Source organism: Lynx rufus, unplaced genomic scaffold (genome assembly GCF_022079265.1).
Source record: "Lynx rufus isolate CCGP_SWC_20201006 ecotype Redwood Valley unplaced genomic scaffold, mLynRuf1.p SCAF_18, whole genome shotgun sequence".
Lineage (NCBI taxonomy): Eukaryota > Metazoa > Chordata > Mammalia > Carnivora > Felidae > Lynx > Lynx rufus.
Window position 1 is genome coordinate 1,640,878 of NW_025814832.1, and position 23,396 is coordinate 1,664,273.

The 23,396-nt window shown below is 43.9% G+C and overlaps 1 protein-coding gene and 1 pseudogene across 3 annotated transcripts in view; one reads left to right on the forward strand and one right to left on the reverse strand.

The window, feature by feature from the left end:
* SMG6 (SMG6 nonsense mediated mRNA decay factor) overlaps positions 1–23,396 on the forward strand; it is a 229,102-nt gene that overhangs the window by 35,860 nt on the left and 169,846 nt on the right. For all 3 annotated transcript variants that reach the window (XM_047080613.1, XM_047080612.1, XM_047080615.1), the window contains 2 exons: positions 13,374–13,435; positions 20,123–20,268. In XM_047080613.1, coding sequence (XP_046936569.1) covers positions 13,374–13,435; positions 20,123–20,268 — 208 coding nt within the window. The remainder of the gene's footprint in view (positions 1–13,373; positions 13,436–20,122; positions 20,269–23,396) is intronic.
* LOC124512860 (ubiquitin-60S ribosomal protein L40-like) lies at positions 7,148–7,577 on the reverse strand (annotated as a pseudogene).

The window sequence follows — 23,396 nt, forward strand, 5'->3', positions numbered from 1 at the left end:
ATAGTGACAGGGATAGAGCATTGTAAATAAGTGAGGAAGAAGTTAATGCTTATGTTTTCCCTTGGTAATGCTTTCTGGTATGCATAAGAATGTTTTTTTTTGTTTGTTTGTTTGTTTGTTTTTTTGAGAGGAAAGGAGAATTGGAATAAAGATCAGAGATTTTGAAGGTGTTTGCCCTATCGTTTGAACTAGATATTTTGGGTCTTGGGAACAAATCCAAAAGAGACATGACTGACAAAAAACCAGATGGAAGCAGGCCTTGCCTCCAGTCACAGTGAAACTGAGTCTCTCACCAAAAGTGCTGTGGTTTGGCCTTAAAGTCGAACTATCTGGCTGTTGGGGGGGTGGGGGGGGGTAGTGACATCATGGCCTGCCTGCTTCTGGAGACGCTTGGATCCAGCTGGGATGTGGCGCCCCAGAAGTCCCGTGCTGCCATGTTTATAGCCTTGTCTTTGGTGTCCAGGTAAGTGCCAGGCTGTACCAGGTCACGTTGTCTGAGTGTAACCCATTTTTTTTCTCTTTTTGCTAGCTAGACAAACCCAGTTTTCTTCTCTTTTTGCTGCTAGCTGACAGTGAGGTAGAGGTGCCTCTGTTGATAAAGAACAGATACAGAAGTTTGCATCCAAACCTGAATAACCATTTTTAACTTGAAACACTTTTCCTACGAGTTGACGCACCAGAATCCTTCCCTTATTTGGTGCCCTGCTTAAATCTGAAGCTTGCATGAGGTTGCCAGAGCTCCCTGTGTGCTGATTATTTGCTTTTTGGTACCCACAGCAGAGTGGTTTGTGAAACCTTCTTTGTGACCACATCTTTCTTAAACTGAAGCTTTGTTCTCCTTTGGGTTCTTAGATTAGTTCGTGCTCCTCCCTTTCCTGAGAGATTCGGGGGTTTTCCTGTATTGTGGTAGGTGGGTGGGCAGGAGAGTATGTTTTCAGATATTTTTTCTGGATTATGCACCGTCCCTTGATGATGGTGTGTGAATGTACATACGTTCTCTGACTCTTGAAGAACTATTTCTCTATTAACCAGGCAGATTGTGGATCTGTCTAGAGAAAATGTTAGGGTTTTTGTTTTACTAGTTTTATTACTGCTGTTTTACTGTTATGGAAAGCAAGCTCTTACCTACTTTTCTCTTTTCTCTCTTTGGCCGGCGTTATCCTGGGGTGCGTTTGTTAAGGGCTTCCACTGACTTGCAGGATAGGATCTGGACTGGAAGTATCTATTTCCCTTAATCTGTAAGACTTTGAACTAGTGGTCTCAGTGAGTGATAGCTGGAACCATTGGTGGGTTTTTGCTTGGGGTTGCTTTAGCTTTTGGCCTTTGTAAACATCCTTGGTGTCTGTCTTGTTTCTGCCCAAAAGGTTGCTTTCTTTGAGGCGCCTGGGTGGCTCAGATGGTTGGTCAGGCGTCCGACTTCAGCTCTGGTCATGATCTCACTGTTCATGTGTTTGAGCCCTGCATCAGGCTCCCTGCGGACAGTGTGGAGCCTGCTTGCGATTCTCTCTGTCTCCCTCTCTCTCTCTGCCCCTTCCCCACTCATGCTCTCCCTGAAAATAAGAAAACGTAAAAGACAGAAAAAAGGTTGCCTGTTTTAAAGACGAAAGATGGAAGAGCTCAGAGTCTGGAGTCAGACTGCCTGGGTTAACTTTGGGCAAGTCACGTAACCTCTCTGTGCTCTATTTTCTCATCCGTAATATAGAATTTATAGTATTACTAAACTCACAGGATTGTTGTATGGTTAAATACATTAATAGACAAGGTGCTTAGAATAGTGCCATACGTATAGAAGGTGTTGTAGAAGTTTGGATTATTATTGTTAAGGTGCTTGGGTGTGTCACACTTGTTTTGTTCAGTTAGAAAACTTGAGCTCTTACTGTCTAAATTGTGTTTGAGTAGCTTGGGATACTTTTAACTCCTAAAGCACAGAGTGTAAATTCAACCTGTCCTCAGTTGGGGACTGTCCCTGAGCTTCTGAAAGGTACAGTCCAATTAGGTGTTAGGCCACGCTCCCCCACCCCACTCTTGCCCCCCATCGTGTGGGTTATAAGCTGGGTAGAATACTGGATAGGTTCTTTCAATTCTTTGTTCTCATTGGCTGAGCCTTATTTATGCTTCAAAGTATGTCTTTTGCTCCTATTACATGACAAGCCAGAAATTGTAAAAGTATGAGTGTTATGATCTTTAGAACCAACTCTCTCACGTCCATCCATCTATTTACCTGTCCATCACTATTGATAATTTCTGTGTCCTGGATTATAGAAGTGAATCATGAACTAAAGGATGCCATGGTCTAGAGCTGCGCTGACCAGTACGGTAGTAGCCATACTGGCTATTTAGATTAATTAAAGTGAAACACAGTTAAAATTTTAGTTTCTTAGTCACACTAGCCACCTTTCAGATACTTATTACCCATATGTGGCTAGTGGCCGCTGTATTGGTCTGTGAAGATAAGGAACATATCTGTCATCCTGGACAGGAAGTTCTATGGACAGAGCTGGTCTAAAGACAGACACGGATGTATGTAAGATGTACTGTGGCGAATGAAATACTCTCTGAGGCTGCAGGATAAGGTGTAAGGTTCAGCCTGGAGGTAGAGGACAGGCAGAGCAAGGAAAAGTAGGACTGTACTAGATATAGAAAGGAGTACATGAGAAGGGTTTAGATAGAGATTGGGGTAGACAGAAGGAACATGGTGAGTTTTGGGCACCACGAATAATTCTTTGTTGCTGAAAGGTAGGCTGTATCAGCAAGGGTAGAGGCGGGAGGAACAGCCAAAGGCCAGACTAGAAAGGCTATTTATTCACCAAGTATATTTATTGATTACCTTTTTTAAGCCCACTGTTGTGAACCAAGTACACAGAATCCTCACTGTCATGGTGTGTGTGTGTGTGTGTGTGTGTGTGTGTGTGTGTGTGTGTGTGTAAATTGGTGATAAGTACTATAAAAACAGGATAAGCTTGAGCAGTGCTGCTCAAACTTTACTGCACAGTATAATCGCCTGGGGAGTTTTTAAAAATCCCAATGCTCAGGTCACACCCCAAGGTGTCACTGTGGGAATTAAATCAGTGTCTGGGGATGGAGGTCAGGCATCTGTATTTTTAAAAGATTTGCACACCATTCCATTATGCTATAAAGTTTAGGAACCCTTGGACTAGGGACACAACTGGAAGCGTGCTTGGCACATTCAAGGGATAGGAGGCAACAGGAGTGGAGAGTGAGTATTATATAGGCCTTTTATAGGAGACTGTAAGGACTATGGCTTTTTTTGTGTGTTCAGATTTTATTTTTTATTTTTATTAAAAAAATTTTTTTAAGTTTATTTTGAGGGGGGGAGCAAGCAGGGGAGGGGCAGAGAGAGGGGGGGAGAGAGAGAGAATCCCAAGCAGGCCCTGCACTGTACTCTGTGCTACACACAGGTCAGCACAGAGCCCGATGCAGGGCTCGAACTCATGAACCATGAGATCATGAGTCGAAACCAAGACTTGGGTGCTTAAGTGACTGAGCCACCCAAGCGCCTCAGGATTTTATTTTTAAGTAATCTCTACACCCACCAAATGTGGGACTTGAACTTACAACCCTGAAATCAAGAGTCATGTGCTCCACCAACTGAGCCAGCTGGGTGCCCTGAACTTTGACTTTTATTCTGATGTTAACTGTGGTCTCTTTTTGTCCCGTCTCTTGGGCTGGAATGTAGCAGATGGAACTGCTGTTACTCAGGATCATATTCCTTAATTTCTGATAGAACTCTGATTTTCTTTGACTACTTTTGTTTGGGTTTTGTCATATTACCCTCCAAAAAGAAATAGATTTAAATTCTCATAAATAGTGATGAACATGTTATTTCCCTACAGCATTAATATTAGTACCGCACTGTTTTTCTTGAGAGTTTTTTATATGTAGTACCTGGATAACCTATTTAATCACTATTAAATCTCTGTGTTTTATATGTTCTTCATTCAGCAACCACTTACTGAATATGTAATAAGGTACCAAATACCATGCTAGGCCATTGAAAAATATTGAAAGGAAATAAAAATATCCAAATTATCTCTAAAAGTGAAATCAGTGTTTCATTTAGTTTGGGACTTTTTCTAAAGACTCGTACTTGGTTCTGGGCCACTGCTGGTCTCTATAGATTGAGTTCTTTAGAACTAGAACCCCTGGGACTTAGGGATGGGATCATGATTGTCGATGAGTGTGGAATGACTACTTCCTTTACCTTCCCTTTCTTTTCCATCTTCCTTACCATTGAGGAGTGATTGCAGCAGCTTCTTAAGGGGTCTCCTGGCCTCTGCACATTTGACCCTGGCCAGTTACCCCTTAGAAAACTAAAATTTCTAAACCGTAGCCAGAATGTCTTTTCAAAAATGGAGGTTTGTTCATGTCGCTTCCCTGCTCAACACTTTTCAGTAGCTCGATTAAGATCAGGCTGTTTAGGGGCGCCTGGGTGGCGCAGTCGGTTAAGCGTCCGACTTCAGCCAGGTCACGATCTCGCGGTCTGTGAGTTCGAGCCCCGCGTCAGGCTCTGGGCTGATGGCTCAGAGCCTGGAGCCTGTTTCCGATGCTGTGTCTCCTTCTCTCTCTGCCCCTCCCCCGTTCATGCTCTGTCTCTCTCTGTCCCAAAAATAAATAAACGTTGAAAAAAAATAAAAAAAAAACAGATCAGGCTGTTTAATAAGGGGTACAACTTGTACAGTTTGGCTCAGCCTGTATCTCCAGCCTCATTCTTTCAAAATCACCCACCTGGCCATGCCACTCTACCACATACCACTCTTGGGACCAGCATACATGCTGTTCCATTTGCTTATGTCACATAGACAAGATACCCTACCTGCTCCAAAACTGTTTACTCAGCCATCAGGTTTCAACTCAAGGATCTCTTCCTCTGAGGTCTCTAATGCTCCTGCTGTGGAGGTACAGAGCATCCTGTACATCCCTAATCATGGTACTTTATAATTGTGTCACCCACAGAGCAGGGATCATCCCTGCCTTTGTTCATAGTTTGGGCAGAGCAGGGATCATGTCTGCCTTTGTTCATAGTTTGGGCAGTGTCATGTTCACAGAAGGTGGCAAGTAAGTTTTTGTCGAATGAATAGATGACCTTACCACTCTCACACTCTGTTGGCCTATTAATTTCTAAGATGGGTTTGAGCTTGCGTATGTGCCTTTAGTGTACTGTTTTTCTCGTTGCCCACCTGATCACTGAGTGGGAGATTCAGCCGTTTCCTCTTCTCTCTTACTTTACGCAGTGCAGACACAAGGTGTCCCAGCTCACCTACTTTTCGGGTGGATGGGCATGAGAGTTCCCAGGCGCTGAGAGAGATGAGTCAGAAAGAAGAGTCATTCAGAAAGTAGTCCAGTCAGAGCAACAGTGCTGCCCTTTGGCTGAACTTTCTCTCTCTGTATACCTTGGGATGTCAAGCTGGTGGCACTTTTGAGCTGGTTGTTACAGATCGTCAGACCACAGCACATGGATTCATAAACCTTAATCTGGCACTTTCCCTCGATTACGGATGTTTTGGGAAGTGTCCAAGGGCCCTCTGGCCTAAGAAAAACTTGATTGGCTTTGGGGGTGTTCTATTTCCACTTGGTCACTTAGCCCCATAGTGGCATTGAAGGTGAAAACGTGGAGGGCCCCATTTATATTTCTTTGAAGCCTTTGGGGCATTTGAGTTCAAAAGTTTTGAGAACAGAAGTCTTTGGGCATTTGGTGGTTTGTTTGTTTGTTTGTTTTGGGGGGGGTCCTGTCATCAAATGGGATGGTGCTTACTCAAAATTAAGAGAGGTTAGATTTAGTTAGAATCATACATTTGTGGGCTTTTAGAATTGGCAGGAACACTGTAGGTTGGTGGTTCCCCTAAGGTGGTAGGAGGTAAGTAGGTATCAGAGTATCCTGGGAGGTGGAGATTCTCTTAAACCACACTCCTCCTCACTACCCTTCTTCACCTCTCAGCCCATGAGAAACATTACTGTTTCCAGTAGATGTGTGTGGTAGCTCTCAAGTGTTGTGCAGGTAGAAAAACTTTTGAGACCGCAGTGTTCTAGATCTAGCCCAGGGATCAGCAAACTTTTTTTCTGTAAAGGGCCAGATGATAAATACTATAGGTCTTGGGGCCATACACTCTCTGCCGAAGCTATTCACCTTGTCCTTTGTAGGGGGGTAACCACAGACAAGATATAAACAAGTGAGTGTGGCTGTATTTCAATAGAACTTTATTTGTGGATGCTGAAATTTAAATTTCATATAGTTTTCGTGTGTCATGAAATATTCTTTTGAATTTTTTTCAACCATGGAAACAGTATAAAAAACATTCTTAGCTCATGGTCCATATAGAAACAGGTGGCATTCTATCTGTTGACCTTCGGGCTGTAGTTTGCTGACCCCTGATCTAGCCCAGTGGTTCGTAAGTCTGGCTGCCTTTCAGAATTACGTGGAGACCTTTTAAAAATGCTGATTCGTAGGGGCGCCTGGGTGGCGCAGTCGGTTAAGCGTCCGACTTCAGCCAGGTCACGATCTCGCGGTCCGTGAGTTCGAGCCCCGCGTCAGGCTCTGGGCTGATGGATCGGAGCCTGGAGCCTGTTTCCGATTCTGTGTCTCCCTCTCTCTCTGCCCCTCCCCCGTTCATGCTCTGTCTCTCTCTGTCCCAAAAATAAATAAAAAACATTAAAAAAAAATAAAAATGCTGATTCGCAGTGACCTTCTCCCCTCCCCGAGGATTCTGATTCTGTAGGACTGGGGAATCTGTTTTTTAACAAAAGCTTTTCTTGTGATGCGCACACACTCAGGGTTGTAGAATTACCATCACTGATCTCACTCAGCCTTCTCATTTTATAGTTGAAGAAACAGCCTTAGAAAGTTGATCTGACTACTCAGCAGTTATATAGCAAATAAATGGCACAACCAGAGTTTGAACCCAGGTCTTTAATTCTAAGATTAGTGGTCTCTGTTCATATCATTCTGTACTCATCCCTTTCCCCAATAAACAAACGAGCAGTAAATGTAGAATAGTCACAAACTCAGGGTTCCTTCTTCCCCCCCCCCCTTTTTTTTTTCCATGAAAGGGAAACTTTATTACAGTCCCAGGGCTTTGGGGCTCAGGCAGGAGGCCTCCCTGGGGACAAAGGAAGAGCCAGTGGAGGGGCTTCACTTGACCTTCTTGGAGCTCAGGTTGTTGGTGTGGCCGCACATCTTGCAGCAGTGGCAGCGCAGGGGTGCAGGTGAGCCTAACTCTCGCGGCAGATTGTCTTGTTGCAGTTGTGTTTCTGGGCCAGCTGGTGAGGGAAGGCTCAGAGATGCCACCTCGCAGACAAAGCACCAAGTGCAGGCTCGACTCTTTCTGGATATTGTAACCTGAGAGAGTGCAGCCATCGTCCGGCTGTTTACCCACAAAAGTAAGATGCTGTTGGTCACGCGAGATGCCCTCTTTTGTTTTGGATTTTGGCTCTGACATTCTCAGTGGTGTCACTGGTCTCGACCTCACGGGGGTGGTCTTGCCCGTCAGGGTCTTCACAAAGGGCTGCGTGTCTGCGTCTGCGTCTGCCACGAGGCCGCTGCCACCAAACCGCTCCGCCATCTCATCGACGAGGAAGAGCGGGGTTCCTTCTTCTTATGCCTAGTGCCACTCTCCCTCCTGAGAGCTGAGCGGGGACTCTAAGTTCTGCTGTCCCTCTGTTTGTTGGCTGGGTTTTCTGGAGCTGACTCCTGATTTGACATTTAGCCTAATTTCCCTCCGGTCTGCTGGCTTTCAGGAGAGATAATGAAGTAATAGCAAGTAAATTGCTTTAATGTAAGACCGTGTTGAGGCGGCACTAAGCTGCAGTGTGAGGATGAGAGCCGTTGTTTCAAGGGGTGCATCTCTTGGAAGAGGTGGTTTTAAGAGGCACGTTTCACACTTGAATTCACATGGCTCAGATCCAGCTGTCTAAGTAGGACATCTCTACATGGAACTTGTGCTTAATTAGAGCTAATTGAGCTGTCATTTTGCCCAGAACGGTTCAGGAGTGGAGAAACTAAAGGTGAGGAGTAATCACTGTCCCTGCTGTGCCTCAGCCCTGGTGTGGCTCTTTGGTCCAAGTAAGAAATGGGAGCATGATTTTGATTTGCTCTGTCTTCCTATGAGGCATTTGAGTCATGTTACTTGGCTTGCCTGTACTTCTTTCTTTATATGTATCCTGGAAGGAGAAATACTGAAAGTCCTAAATGAATAATTTTTACCTTTATTAAATGATTACTGCATTACTGACTTACTGATAGGTTTCCACACTTGTGTTCCAGGCCCCCCTTCCTCACTTTCTTTATCATCTCCTTAGATCTCACTTCCTCCAAAGACTTTCTTGGCTGAGGTATAGTAACAAGGAGGGAAATAGAGTGCTTCCAGACACCTTCATAGCCGGTAGGCCTTGTCTTAGAATTTGGAGCATAAATGGGGAATTGGCAAGTTGGTATGCTATTTGTTTATCTTTTGCTCTTGGACTGCAAGTTCCTTGGCAGTGGGGACCCTGTCTTGTTGGTTTCTGCCTGATTGTGCCTGGCATAGGAGGAGCACAGGGATGAAAGTGGACAGCATCACTTTGGCGCTCACATTTTCCAGCACCCTGTGATCTCGGTGCTTTAGGGAGGCGGTAAATGGGCTTTGGTTGCATGCTCTGAAAGTCCTGGACATTTACTGACAGGTAATATTGAAATTTGGGTTTCCACCCATGTTGGCTCCTATTTAAGAGGACAGAGCCCGGGGCGCCTGGGTGGCGCAGTCGGTTGGGCGTCCGACTTCAGCCAGGTCACGATCTCGCAGTCCGGGAGTTCGAGCCCCGCATCAGGCTCTGGGCTGATGGCTCAGAGCCTGGAGCCTGTTTCTGATTCTGTGTCTCCCTCTCTCTCTGCCCCTCCCCCGTTCATGCTCTGTCTCTCTCTGTCCCAGAAATGAATAAACGTTGAAAAAAAAAATTAAAAAAAAAAAAAAAAAAAAAGAGGACAGAGCCCCCCGCTTTTTAAAACCTAACAAAGTTGTTGTTAATACTTGGCATATCTATAGAGGTGCTCCAGATGTTTAAGAGAATGATAATTTATGCTCCCCACAACCCTGTAAAAATGCACATTGGAATTTCTTTTAATACTGAGTACTCTTACTGTTCTTAAAATAATTCACTTTTCAGAAATTCAGTTTTCCACACAGCTGTTCAGAAGAAGGAGCAACTGTTTAGGAATTGAAATTGGGCAGATTTCAGACTTCTCTCCTGTGTTGTATTGCTGCTTCTGAGCACCTTTCTCCTTCCTTGCTCCATAGTTCACAGAGCACTTAGGCAGTTCTGAGTGACAGTTGCCAGGGCTTGTATAAAACATTTACACCTCAGAATGCTTTAATTTGTATTATTTCATTTTATCCTTTCAGCTCTGAGTTAGGTGGTGTCAGTGGTGGAAATTCCATTTTATAGTTGAGGAACAACCCGAACTATTTTACTCACAATTCCATAGTTAATGGCAGGGCAGACTTCATTGTGAGGGGCTAGCAATGACCAACTCTTTGGTCATTGCTTTTCGATGGTTTATAAGAGGCTCAGGAGTCCATAGTGAATTGGTTTTGAACTTGAACTGAAGGGCAAAGAGCCCTTTAATAATTCTAAAGTCCTCTTAGGGCTATACCCAAGAAGCATTTTTAGTTTTTGATGAACAGTATGTAAATATGTGAGGAAGACCTGGAAGCAGATACACTCACTGTTCAAAGAGTAACATTTCTTTCTGTACCTGAGTGAGACCTGAGTGTATTCAGAATCAGAAAGTTGCCAAAATGGAAACCAGTACAGGGTGCTGTGTTGGAGAAGGAGGAAGTTCAGACTAAGACTTTCCTACCTACTATGGACTTAGTATCAGTTAAGTTTCCCAAAAATTTTGCAGGAGTACTAGCTGACTTCATATTGTTACATGCAGTGTTGCTTAGGCCCAGTTGATCAACATGTAACAAATCTATTTCCTCAATATAACATGCCTTACCTCTCTCTAGAACACATCTGCTTTTTTAGCTTTTTTATGACTTGAAGTATTGTTGGTGACTATAGAGAGAAACTGTGTTTAGGGTGACAGATACTTCTAGACTAAAAATAAAACAGTGGTTCTCATTAACCAAGCTCAGGGAGAACGTGTGTGCAGTTTGAAAAAGTTCCCTAAGATTCGCTTCACTCTCACTTGAAGCACAATGCGTTGAGATCTACTTTTTACTAGGTACAATTGAAATATGATAATGGCAAGCATGAATTGTGGTCTTAAGTGGGCTTCATCTACTATCCTAAGTGAAGGGTCTTTGGGAAGTATTACATAGAACCACAATATTAACAAAGCCTCTTGGTGCTCTCATTTTAATCTAGGAGGTATTATGGGTCATACAGTATGAGTTTTCTACCTAATCGGAAACCTTAAAAGTAAAACTGAAGTGCTTTTAGTTACTCTTACTCCCTTATCATCCCTTCCTTTATGAATAATCTCATCCATTCTTTTCCTGAGCTACTTGCATTATAAGGGAAGGAGAACTTTAAAAAAAAAAAAATTTTTTTTTTTTACATTTATTCATTTTTGAAAGACCGAGAAAGACAGAGTACAAATGGGGAAGGGCTAGTGAGAGAGGGAGACACAGAATCCGAAGCAGACGCCAGGCTCCGAGCTGTCAGCACAGAGCCTGACGTGGAGCTCGAACTCACAGACTGCGAGATCATGACCTGAGCTGAAGTCGGCCGCTTAACCGACTGAGCCACCCAGGTGCCCCCCCCCTCTTTTTTTTTGGAATCAGAAGACCTGAGTTCAAGTTCTAATTCTGCCATTTGCTGGCTTAAGTTGGTTAAATTTCTGAGCTGCCTTGGGGCTTTGGGGATGGTAATTGGCTTGAATGAGAGGAATTAACTTCATTCTGTGCCTACCAGAGTATGCTGTGTGTATAAATATAACCAGTTATAAAGGATTCTTTCTGGTTATGGGTGAGTTAACTAGATTATGATTGATAGCTGTGGGAAAAGGGATAATTGAGTTAAAATTCGAATATATAGAGAGAATTTACATATTTTGCCTTTTTATTTTGAAATAATTTTATATCTGTAGAAAAGTTGTAAGAATAATCCAAAGAACTCTGTATATCCGTCACCTAGATTCTTCAGTTGTTCACATTTTACCACTTGCTTTATCATTCATTGGGAGAGAATGTTCAGCTAAAAGCTGAGTTTACAACATGTCGAGCATGCTTTTACTTGCCTTATCTCATGTGCCATTCTGTTAACATATGGGTACTGTTACCTACATTGTGTAGAAAGAAAAACTCAGAGAGGTTAGATCAGTTGCCTGGGATTCCACAGGAGGTAAATGGCAGAGGTTTGTTGTAGATCTAGAGATTTGCATTCTAGCCCAGGTTTTGCCACTAGCAGTGGTATAACCACTGACAGTTTATTTTATAGCACTTCCTTTGTTTTCTAGCAGTTTCCCTTCATTTCATGGTACCCAGTGTCCCTGGCCCTGACTCACCTCACTATAGAGATAGGTTACTATTTATGAAGTATCTTGAGCTTTTTAGCTATATTAATCAGTGTTTGATCTAGTATTGCTGATTAAATATACTTTGTTTAAGCAAAAGTAAAGACAAGGGCTTGTTTTTTTTAACAGTATTTTATTTTATTTTATTTTATTTTATTTTATTTTATTTTATTTTATTTTATTTTATTTTATTTTATTTTCAGGAATAGAATTTAGTGATTCATCACTTACATATAACATCCAGTGCTCATTCCAACAAGTGCCCCTCTTAGTGCCCATCCCCCCACTTATCTCCCTTCCAGCAACCCTCAGTTAGTTCTCTGTATTTAAGAGTCTCTTATGGGGGTGCCTGGGTGGCTCAGTCGGTTGGGCGTCCAACTTCGGCTGAGGTCATGATCTCGTGGTTCGTGGGTTCTAGCCCCACGTCGGGCTCTGTGCTGACAGCTAGGAGCCTGGAGCCTGCTTCAGATTCTGTGTCTCCCCCTCTCTCTGCCCCTCCCCTGCTCATGCTCTCTCTCTCTCAATAATGAATAAGCGTTTTTTGTTTTTTTTTTTTAAAAGATTCTCTTATGGTTTGCCTCCCTCTTGGTTTTCATCTTATTTTTGCTTCCCTTCCCCTATGTTCATCTATTTTGTTTCTTAAATTTCACATATGAGTGAAATCATATGATATTTGTAAAGACAAAACCTTGTATGCAGAGTTTGGTGTTGAAGTCATTGGTGACGTATGAGTATCCTCCTTTTCCCACATCTAGCTTCCATATGAGGTAGATGGAACTGCCATGATTTGAGGATAAACCAGAAGAGTTTTTTTCTGTTAGGCGAAGTATCCAGGGGTGCTGGACTGTTCCTTGTCCTGAGTACCCCCTTGACATCAGATTCTTGACCCTTCTTTCTGTCTGGCTACAGGGCCCTAAGCATTTTGGTTCTGTAAGACCAGGAAAAGTGACAACAAGGTTTGGTTTTCAGATTATCTCCACTTTTTTTGAGTTCCTCTCCCTCACCTCCTTCGTTTGATCAGAGGAATCTTTCTCCTCAGTTTTGATAGAAGTAGATTTTCTGGAACCTTGAACTGAAGACTATAAATTTGGTAGCTCCTGGGCCAGATGGGACCGGCAAATGTATGTTTTGACTTGCCTAATGTGTAAATTTTTTTCATTAGTAGCCAACATTTAAAAGCCAGAAGGTTTCATATAAAAACCTAGCTTTTAACTTTTCCTTAAACGGGGGCAGGTGGGGAGGGGGGAAGAAATTATAAAACTGGGCCTACAAAGAGCAGACCTGGACTGGAACGGCCATAGAGCACTACTGTCCCCACCAGCCTGTTTTGTACCTGGCCCCTGTAGACACTTGAATTTTCAGTTCCAGACCTAGAACTTGAATTTTTGTTTTAAAAGCTGGGCTTTTAAATGAGTTAGTTAGTTACCTTATCCTTGGTTACAAAAGAATCCTGCTTTCTTGGGTAGGTAGAAAAATAGTTCATAAATAAGATTAGGGCCTTACCAAAATCAGAGTATTTCCCCTGCCTTGTCACTGTTTCATTTCCATCATTGTGGGGCCAGATTGGCTCCTAGTTCTCAGAGAGCTGCAGTCATCACTTCATTCCCTGCACAGAGGCACCACTGCCAGCAGAGGGTGCTGTCGGCTCACCGAGCCTGCTGTCATGTTGGCTCAGCTGATCAGCAGCTGTTGGGCATGTGCCCTGTGTCTGTTTGAGACATTGGGCATGTTCATTTGGTTCCCATCCCTAGTGCCCACCCCTTAGACCCTGGCCAGGTTATTGTGTCACTAGGGACTCTGTTCAGTAACAGGAAACTGGGGAAAGTTTAATTGTTTTCTCCTCTCTCTTTTTCCCATGCAGCTGAACAAAAGGTTCATCCTCAGTTTTCTCCATGCCCATGGGAAGCTGTTTACCCGGATTGGGTAAGTGTGCAGGATGTTTATTTTATTTTCCTACATTACAAGTCATTTTGGAATTTAATATTGTTAGCAACTAGACTGTGTTTGTAACTGAGGGCACAGGGTGTGAATTCTTAGAGGGCTCCACCTTCTCTTCCCTTCACTCACTCTGCTCATGAAGTTTGGGAAATATTATTCTGCATCCGTCTGTCTCTTCTTTCTCTACCTTTACTAAAGCCCCCTTTAAACACCCATCCCCCACTGCTAGTCCCTCTGGTTTCTCTTTCCCTTGCCTTTCAGCCCAGCCCCTAGTGATCTCCTTAAGGAAGTCATACTCAATCCCAGGGGTCCTCCTTAGGGAGACTAGTGTCCATTAATTTTCCCTTAAAGAGGAGGGTAACATTTGCTTTCCTCTAACATTTTCTCTTCCTTCTGAACCATACCCCTTTCTTGTCTGCTCAGGCTCCTGCCCCATATTGCTGATCCCTGTAAATGCCGAGATTTTTCTATGGTTTCCCCATCCGCCATGGTTTTACATATAAATCTCAGGGAAAGTGGTGTGTGCAAAACCCCTGTTACTTCACGCATTAAGTCCCTGGAAAGAGATTAGGTTTTGAGTATTCCTTTGGTGGATCAGAGTTTTTCCTTGCTGTATAAAACTAGGGATTCTAAAGTCTGATGTATGCCTGCATACCAGAATTGAGGTGTGCTGAGGGCCCTTATAGTCGAGGAGAGGAATAAGTGGCAGTGCTCTCTGATCAGTCTTCTACTGCGTTTTAGTATTTTCTTAATTGGAGGTTTTATTAGGAGCTACCCTTTGAGGTGGTATCTTTTGGATTATGGATCCCCCAGGTTGTTGTTAGTATTTCCCTCTCACTTTCTGCCATAACCTTCTAAGTTTATCTATGATGCTCTAGAACATTTTCCTAGTGGGAGAAGCTGAAAGGCTTTGTCCCGTTTTAAGAAACACTATTCCATGGATGGTGAACTAGAAAGTGTGCTTATTACATACTCATTTGTCATCAACCTGGGCAAGAGTGACAGTGATGGCCAGCACAGGGGGTACTCTTGATTTTGAAATCACTTGGGAAACCTAGAGCAGTGCTAATAGATGCATCTCTAGTAGGAGAACTAAGTGTGAAGTAATTCACTCGTGAAAAAGAAATCAGGTGTGTCAGTAGCTCCTCCCCACTCCCCCTCCCCCCCCACCTTGTAAGCTCTACTCTGGCAGTTTTTACTCAACACTGTTGTATCCCTAGTGCCTGGGATACGGTACCTACAGCACATATTTACTGAATGAATGAGTAAATCTTTACAAGAAATGGATAGGTTGTGAAAGACTAGAGAGAAGGTTCCTAGTGTTCTAGGAGGTAATAGTAGACCCAGTCCAATCACCAGTGAGTCATGTAAAGCTACAGTTACAAGGTAAGCAAGATGATACCAATATCGTTTCATAAAATTAACCCATCATAGCAGGAAATACTGTTATGCTGCACCTAAAATCGGAACTATGGTTCCTTATCTCTTTGTTATCTTTTTTAGTTATCATTTTAAAAATCTTTCTTTCCCTTACTACCTTTCCACTCCATATTTCTCTCCTTCTCTCATTTTCCTGTGTTTTTTCTTTAAATGTTCATGTACCGTGTTGTTCCAAGTCAGTATTTTTCAACCTTCATACCGTTGATATTTTGAGCCTTAGAATTCTCTGTTGTTGGAGGCTGTCCTGTGCATCGTTACGATGCACATCTTATGATGGTTTAACAGCATCCCAGACTTCTACCCGCTCCATGCCAATAGTGTCCCTTCCTCTTCTCACCAGTCATGATACTTATAAATGTCGCCAGACAATGCCACATGTTCCCTCCGGGGAAAAAAATTGCTCCTGGTTGGGAACCACTGTTCTGTTAGAGATTTTGGCTAAAGAAGTTATAAATCTTGGTCCAGAACGTAGAAATATTTAGGATATATTTTTGTCAGGTTTAAGTATTAGGTAGAACTTTACTTTTGTTGTCTTTAAAAATTCTCATAGATATTTTGGAGGATGTCAGGGAAAGAACCACAATAATGATTTAAAAGCTAGAAAATAATTTCTGAGAGGAGAGATTAATCTTAAGAAAATTAAGGTAAGGGGTGCCTGGCTGGCTCAGTCAGTGGAGCATGTGACTCTTGATCTCAGGGTTGTGGGTTCGAGCCCCATAGTAGGAGGAGAGATTGTTTAAAAATAAAATCTTAAAAAAATTAAGGTAAAGAAAAAAGGTCTAGAGACAGCTGTGGGGTACCCTAACTGTATTTAAATATAAAAGAGTCATAACCAGATAGTTTTGATTCCTGTGGGATGACAGCAAGAGAAAATAGGCTTATGTTACAGCTGAAGAGACTTGGTTTAGGTGTAAGACAATTTCACAGAGAGAAGATGTTTGGGAATTTTCTTCTCGGGAAGCCTTTGAAAAAGAATAGATTATCTCATTTGTCAGAGGTGGTTTGTTGTGGTCCAGATTATTTTTCAGGACCTCTTCCATTTTTGCATGTAACACATTCTGTTGGCAAAAAGATAAGTCCAGTCTAGTTTCACCTTCATAAAAAATGAGTTACAGTCGTGTTCGCATGAGGAACATATATGTAAATTACAGGCAGTCCAGCCCCCTTGATGAGTATTCTTCTTGTGCAGACCTAGAGGTAAAAGAATTGAGCCCCATATTTATTCTGGAAGGCAGAGACAGAAGTAACTTCTATTGGGGGAGAAAAGAAGTATAGTAGTCTGTAAGACTAGAAAAGCAGGGAGCCCAAACCACACACAACAACATGGACTGGTGCCTAATTACCAAGAAGATGTGAAATGTGGGAGGCGTTGAAAACGAATTAAGAGTGAGGAGATTGTAATGGGGAGCAGCTGAAGACACATCCACTGTCCCGCCTGCCTTTTGAGAAAAGCCCCGGGGTTATGTTGCTCTCCGGGCTTGTGTCTTCTCTGTGCCAGGTGTCCCAAATGGCATCCATATCTGCTTGAGTGCCTACTGTGTGCATCATGACCCTCCTTCCTCAGTGTCCAGGGGAAAAGAGCATTAGATGGCCTCAGGTGCCAACAAGAGTTTTTTTTTTTTTTTTTTTTTTTTTTTTTAACCACTGACTAAATACAAGACCTCGAGAGGGAACAAGTCAAAGCCTCCTTGGACTTCAGTTTCCTTATCAGTAGTTTAAATAGATGATGTCCAAGGTCCACTCCAGTCCTTAATTTCTACAGCACTATGAAATTTTTTTCCTCTTGTTTTTACCCTGTCACATGGCTTAGTTTTGTTTGTTGTTGTTTTGCTACTGGATTGCTCCTTATCTTGTTTAGTTTTTAAAAATTAAGAAGTTGAGAAAAGTTAAGGAGCTTGATTCTTTTCTGCAGAGAGTGTCATCTAGCCCCTCTGTGTTCCTCAGCATTGGAGAGGTTGGGTCCTGCCCAGTTAGTCACTGTCTGAGTCACTCCCGATTTAGGTCCCAGTGTTGTCTGCAAGACAACTTTCTTGAAACGGCCATTCAAATGAGACAGGGTGTCTCTAGAGATCATTTCAGAAAGCAGTCTGTAAACACTCATCCTGAAATTTATTGTATCTTCTGCAGTTTTTAAGGATAGGGACCGAATCCTCTCAGGCGCAGGAGAGGGATTGAGTCAGGGATCCCATATGGTTCCTCACAGACACTTGCTTTCCTGGTGAGAGGCTGATCAGACCTGCGTCTTGACTCCCCTGAGAGAGGTTGGGAAGCCGGCAGCCTGTGGACTTTTGATTTGTGACAAATAGAATGATTTTGCCTCCCATTATTGCCTTGGTTAAAGTTACCACTTTAACTTTTACTTACTTGCCTAGTCACGCTGTTTGCACAACTTCAAGGTCTCTTGGAATTCAAAGCCTGATATATTTATTTTGGTCTTTGAATTGTGAAAAATGCAATGTTTATGTCTTGATTTATTTTTAAAATTATAAATGTTTTATATACAAAGGCCAGACGTATTCATTGTAGGGAAAATCTATTTACTGCCTATAGTGCTCGGTGTAAAATACTAAGAAAGCCCAACAAGAGAAGAAATAAAAAATTGCCCATATTCTCACTATCCAGAGATAACTCTCCATCCTTAACACTTGGCATATATTTTTATCTTTTTTTCTATACATATCCCCCCCACATTTATTATTTTTTTTTACAAATATGCTTAACAAGGGATATTAAACTACTTTAAAACTGTTTTCATTTAATATATATTGAACTTACCCCCACATGATTAAAAATGTAATACAACTTTTAAAAAATAGAATTCAGTTATATGGATGTGCCATCTTAATAATCGGCTATTGTTGGGCATTTTAGGCTGTTTCCAATTTTTTGCTGTTATAAATTACCATCTTATGCTTTCTGTCTTCCTCCTCTGCTGCTACTGTTGCTGCTGCGTTTATAATTTTATAAAACTTTAAACATAAGTTGTATGTTGTATTTATCTCCACTTTCATATAACTTTTGTTCTGTGATATGGGTGGAGCAAAGAGAAACATAAAACTGCTTACAGGTAGTTTGAGGCCAAAATCAGCAATTTAGTGACAAAATTGGGAACTAGAAACCCTGTGATTGAGTCCAGAGGAAAGATCTTTTATCTGTGCGTCCCTCAGTTACTGCCTGAGCCGATGTAGTCTGAGTGGATTCATCTTCCTTCTCATAGCTCAGAATTGAAGTATTCTAATTTATATCCTTATGTATTTGATGTTTACTTTTGTTTTAATCATGTTGAACTAGTTGAAAGACAAAGGGAGGATTTTATTGTAATTAAAAAAAAAAAAAAGATGTGGACATTTGACCTGGTGCTCGTTTGAGATTCCAGTCTGACCTAGGGAGTTAATGGATCTGTTTCAATTTCCACCCCAGGGAAGAGGCTTCCTCAGACACAGCTTCGAAGCAGGACTGTCCCACGTGACACTTCTGTCATGTCATTCCGTGCTGGCTCTCTACTGCTTTTCAACACGGAGACACATGGCTCTGAAACTTGCCCATTGTGGCTGCTTTTCAAGCAGAGTGAACACTGCTATTCTCGTAATGAGAAGTGCTAGCCCCCTCCCCACCTCCAACCAGAAAGAGTGCTGCACAGTGTCAAGATTTAAAATGAAACCTTTGTTATAGCCCATGGGGAAAAATGGATCCATTCCAGCCCCAAACATATCACTCTCTGCCATTCCAAACCTACCAAGAGTTTTAATGGTTCTGAAACTTCTGGAAGGAAAAACAAGGTTCTTTTTTTTCCCCTCTTGTTTTTTGGGGAGGAGGGGCACTGAAATGGCACGTTGGGGAAAAAAGCAAATACATGGCATGTTTTGTGCCAATGAAAATGAGGACAGCTCAGCAGAGAAGGGAACTGAAGTATAAACTGTAATTGACCCATAGCTGTGGCATGACTCCTGGGTACCAGGAGGTCAGTAATAGGAGTTGCCATCCAAGGGCAAGGAATGAAGATTGCTAAAATGCCAGAAAGCTCTGGAGCTTCTTTCCTAACCCATGGAGGCTACTATTCAGTGGGGAAAGGGCCAAGGTTCAGGTGAAACCAGGAGCACCTTTCTCTAGGACCTGAAACTGTTGTATCTTTTGAGAAGGATTCCCTTCCCTGTGGCTTTCCAGAAGCTATTTATTAATCCCGCCTGGAGCTATTCCTCACCCCCACCCCCCTACCCCAGTGTACCACAAGGAGTTTGTTTGTTTGGGGGGGGGGGTTGAGGATGGATAAAAGATACTTTGCTGACCACGAATTGTTCGGCATGGCTCTAAGGCCCATGTGCCTGGTTTCTCTCTCTAGCACCAAGTCTGAATTTGCTTTTTATTTTCTGAGGACTTGGGCTGTGGTTTGTTCGTGTTGCCAAAGGAGCTCCAGGCATGCACCACTGTTTGGGATCCAGTGGCCACATTTGGCAAGCAGTGGTTTGAATGACCTCTCTTTAGGAGCCCTAGGTCACTGGCTGGATTTCTACCTCCCTACATTACAGGCTCTTCCTGTATTGGGAGTGGCAGTTGGCCAGGGCATTATATTTCCACTGGCCTGAAAACATACAGACCCTGATGAGCAGAGGCTTGTGAGAGGGAGGAGGACAGCAACACAGGAAAGACTGAAACACATCATTAGGGCCCTTGGGCTAGGGATTCTTCAAGGGGAAGTTTGGGATCCTTAGGTGGAGCAGTTAGTGCGATAGCACCTGAAACACAGCAGCAGAGCTCGGTCTGGTTTCCTGAAGCGAAGCCTCGAGTGAGGACTCGCTAGATTCATGAACCTCTTTTTATAGAATAGTTTTCATACCAGAGAGTTTGGGGAATATGTAGGTTTTAGAGCTTAAAGAAAATTCGTTCACTGTTCACAAAAACCGATTGTTTCACAGAGAAACTTTGACTTCAGCTTGAATCCACTTACTGCCAGGGGTTAGGAAATAGCATACCAGAGCATAATAACTCAGAGCAACTTATCCAGAGGTTGAGTTGTTTCCATCCCTGATCAATTCTTTCTCTTAAATGTGGTCGCCACCTTAGGATACCAGGAAGGTTTGGGAAAGAAAACGTCCTAGGCATTAGTTGTCTGCTTTGAGAGAGACACCGTGGGATGGGACGGGGGGGGGGGGGGGGGGGCGATTTTGTGTGTGCGCGTACACGCCAACTGCTGTTGGGCACATACCTCCCTGAATGAGCTGGCTGTGTTTGTAGGATGGAGACATTCCCTGCGGTGGCTGAGAAGGTCCTCAAGGAGTTCCAGGTGTTGCTGCAGCATAGCCCCTCTCCAATTGGAAGTACCCGCATGCTGCAGCTTATGACCATCAACATGTTCGCTGTGCACAACTCTCAGTTGAAAGGTAAGGAATGTCTCGTTTCTTTATCTACACAGGTAAAGATTAATCTAGCTTCTTTCCTATGGTACCATATCACTCCATTCACCTGATACACACACACACACACACACACACACACACACACACACACACACTTCTCTATCAGTGTCTCTCCGATTTTCAATCTACTCTCTGAAATCTGTATGACTCTCTAGTGCTTGGGTGGGATGAAAGGAGGGAATCATGGGTATGGAGCTTAATTTGCAAACCCAGAGATGCTGTTGCACATCTGGCCATGCTGAAGGCAGCAGCAAGGCCTCTTGGAGGCTGCAGACCCAGAGCCTCTCCCAGGGGAGAGGCATTGCTGAAATGTTTCATTGCAGAGACCATACGCTTGGCAGGGATTGGGAATAGCTGTTTCTGGACTCATGTACCCTGTTTGTTCGATATGGAAAAGTCTAGTTCCCTATGGGCTATCCCTTGTGGGAGCCTGCCAGGGAGTACGAACAGTGAATTGATGAGCTTTGGTGACTCAAGCTGGAAGCACAAAAATCACCAGGCCCAGAGTTTGGCTATCATACTGGTGTGCATTCTGAAATGCTTTTCTGAACACTGGGGTTTTTAACACTGGGGAGGGAGGGGCTGATTGGCAGGAGTTTTAAATGTTCTGAGGACCAGGTCACTGTTGAAGGATGTTACCAGGATCCCTCCCCTCCACCCCACTTAGGTAAGGATGATGTGGTTTGACTTGACGGAGCTATGCAGCGCGAGGGTGACATTGTTTTGTGTGTTTATTCGGTCCATGCTGCCAAAGAACCGTTTCGGAGCATTGACAGAGACGGTTTGGTCTCAGCGCTTGTTATCGGAAATGCCAAGAAGTGGGATTTGTCCCGTGCAGACTCTGTTGTAAAACAGACCTGGCCTTTCTGGACAGAGTGTTGCCAGTTCTCTTGTTATATCTCTTCTTAGTGCTTTCTCCCTCTGAGGTGGATTTACTTCCCTTCCCATTTGTGTTTGGGGGTTATGCTTCAGCTCGCTGGTGTTGGGGGGTGGGAGTGGATTTCTCCCCAGATGAGAGTGTATGCCACACTTGCCCCCGACACTTGGCTCTTCCTGGGACACTCTGCAAGGTCCTCTGCTGCTCCGCCTGCGTTTTCAGTCATATCTGAATCTTAGAGGATTTTCTCATCTTGTGCTGCCTGCTACAGCATTTAGAATTCCCAGCAGAAGTCGAGATGCAGAGGCTTGGGTGCCTTTTTGAGGCTGGCTCGTTATTTCTGAGAACACCTCTGAGGAAGCACGCACTCCTGAGGAGGCAGCGGGAGTTTCCAGGAAGGAGGAAATAAAGTTTGTGAAGTGCTGTCATCGTGAGGCTTCAAGTCCAAAGGGGAGGGGGATTGATTCCCTCACCGTTGCTCTGCTGGTTCTGTCGAGTGGGAGGCTCACCAGACTCGGGAGATGCCCTCCTGTTTATTTTCCTGCTTCCCTCCAGCAGCAACACGGAGTTCAGGGAGTTGCCTGTCACAGAACTGCAGCCTCTGCCAAGGTGTGGTTCCGGCCTCAGGTGACCTGTGGTCTCAGGAGGTGTGAATGTAAAGGACCTGCAACTGTTGCCTGTGAAGCATCTGTTGTCAGCAGCTTCTGCTCCATGAAAAGGAATGCCTTGGCCTTTTCATAGGCCACGAGTGAGTCCTTTTCTTGTAGCTGCTATTACGTAAAGGTTAAGAAAATATGGGTGAAAGGAAGGTGAGATGGTGAGAACGGAGAAAGAAGAAAATAGGTGGTTCTCCCATTTCAGGCCAAGGTTCTTTTTTTTAGGACTCTTCCATCCATGGTCAGTCATAATGAGGACCCGCTAGCCAAGAAGGACATGTCAAAGCCTGTGCTTGACTTGAGACCCTTCTCGTTTCTGGCCTCGTCCTGACGCTTACCTCCATGAGGCAGCTGGGGCCAAGGGGAGTAGGAGCTGAGGTGGTCAGAAGCTCCAAGAGCGTTTCAGGGAAAAACAGCCCGGGCCACAGGATATAACACTCAGCTGGGACAGAGAGCTCTGCGGACGTGCTGCCAAGTACCCGGTGTGCAGTTGAGGCGGCCGTCCAGACCCCACTGTGTGGGCTGCCATTGGGAGAGGGGTGAGCAGAGCACTCAGCGGGGCTGGTTGGTGGGAAGATGCACTTTTCCATTTCCCAGCACATGAGTCATCTTCTCTGGGCCCCTGTGCTGTGCTTGCACGGACAGTGGCAAGAGGGGGTGTTGTGGCTGAGTAGCAGCATCTGTGCCGGGGGTGGAGAGGGAAGGGGGTTGGGGACAGGGTAAAGATTTAAATCCTTCACTAATCAGCAGCAGTTTGAATCACATTTTTATGAGTAAGGAAGTGATAAATCAGCCCTGAGTGTTCAGCCCGCAAGTCCTGTCAGCTGGTGCCCTTCTAAAGGCTTCTCTCCAGGCCAGTCTGCTTGCTGTCAGAATCGCCACCCAGACACGGAACCCTGACTGTCTGAGACCGGGAAGCAAGGGCCTGATGCTGCCTGGCCCTCCCAGGTGCTTGGGGTCTTGGTGATTTGGCAGTCACTGCAAGTTACAGAACATCTGGGCCATCATTTTTCTTTCCATTCCTTCTTGGACATGTCCTTCTGGGTGGGTGTTTGCGTATGTCAGTTCCTGGACTCTGTGGAGAAGGAACATTCCAGCCTGAAGCAGAGGTGATCTGTGGCCCCCAAGGCAGTCGCGATCCTTTCAGTCTGTGCCTGGGCCTTCCTTGTAGATGTGGTACCTTAGGAGTGTGATTTGAAGAGCAACAGGGACGTCCTTACTAAAAAGTATGTTCTTTGTTAATGCCTCTAATTCATTTTGTGTGTCTGTGTATGTGTGTTCAGTGCCACCCTTGTATTGCTCTCCTCTTCAAAATACCAATAGTTGAGGGATAGAAATGATACTGTTACTAACTCTGTAGTGTGATTACTTTTTAAATGTGCTTTCCTTGTGGTCAAGAGAGACACAAAACTGTTTAAAAGCTTTGGATGCCTCCCAAGTTAAAATGGAGGAGAAAAACTTAGCAAGTGGTGAGTTAAAGGCATCTTTCCCCTTTTCCTAGGTTATAGTTTACCCTGGCGCTCAGGAAGGTGGAGGATGAAGGTCAGATTTGCCCTCTT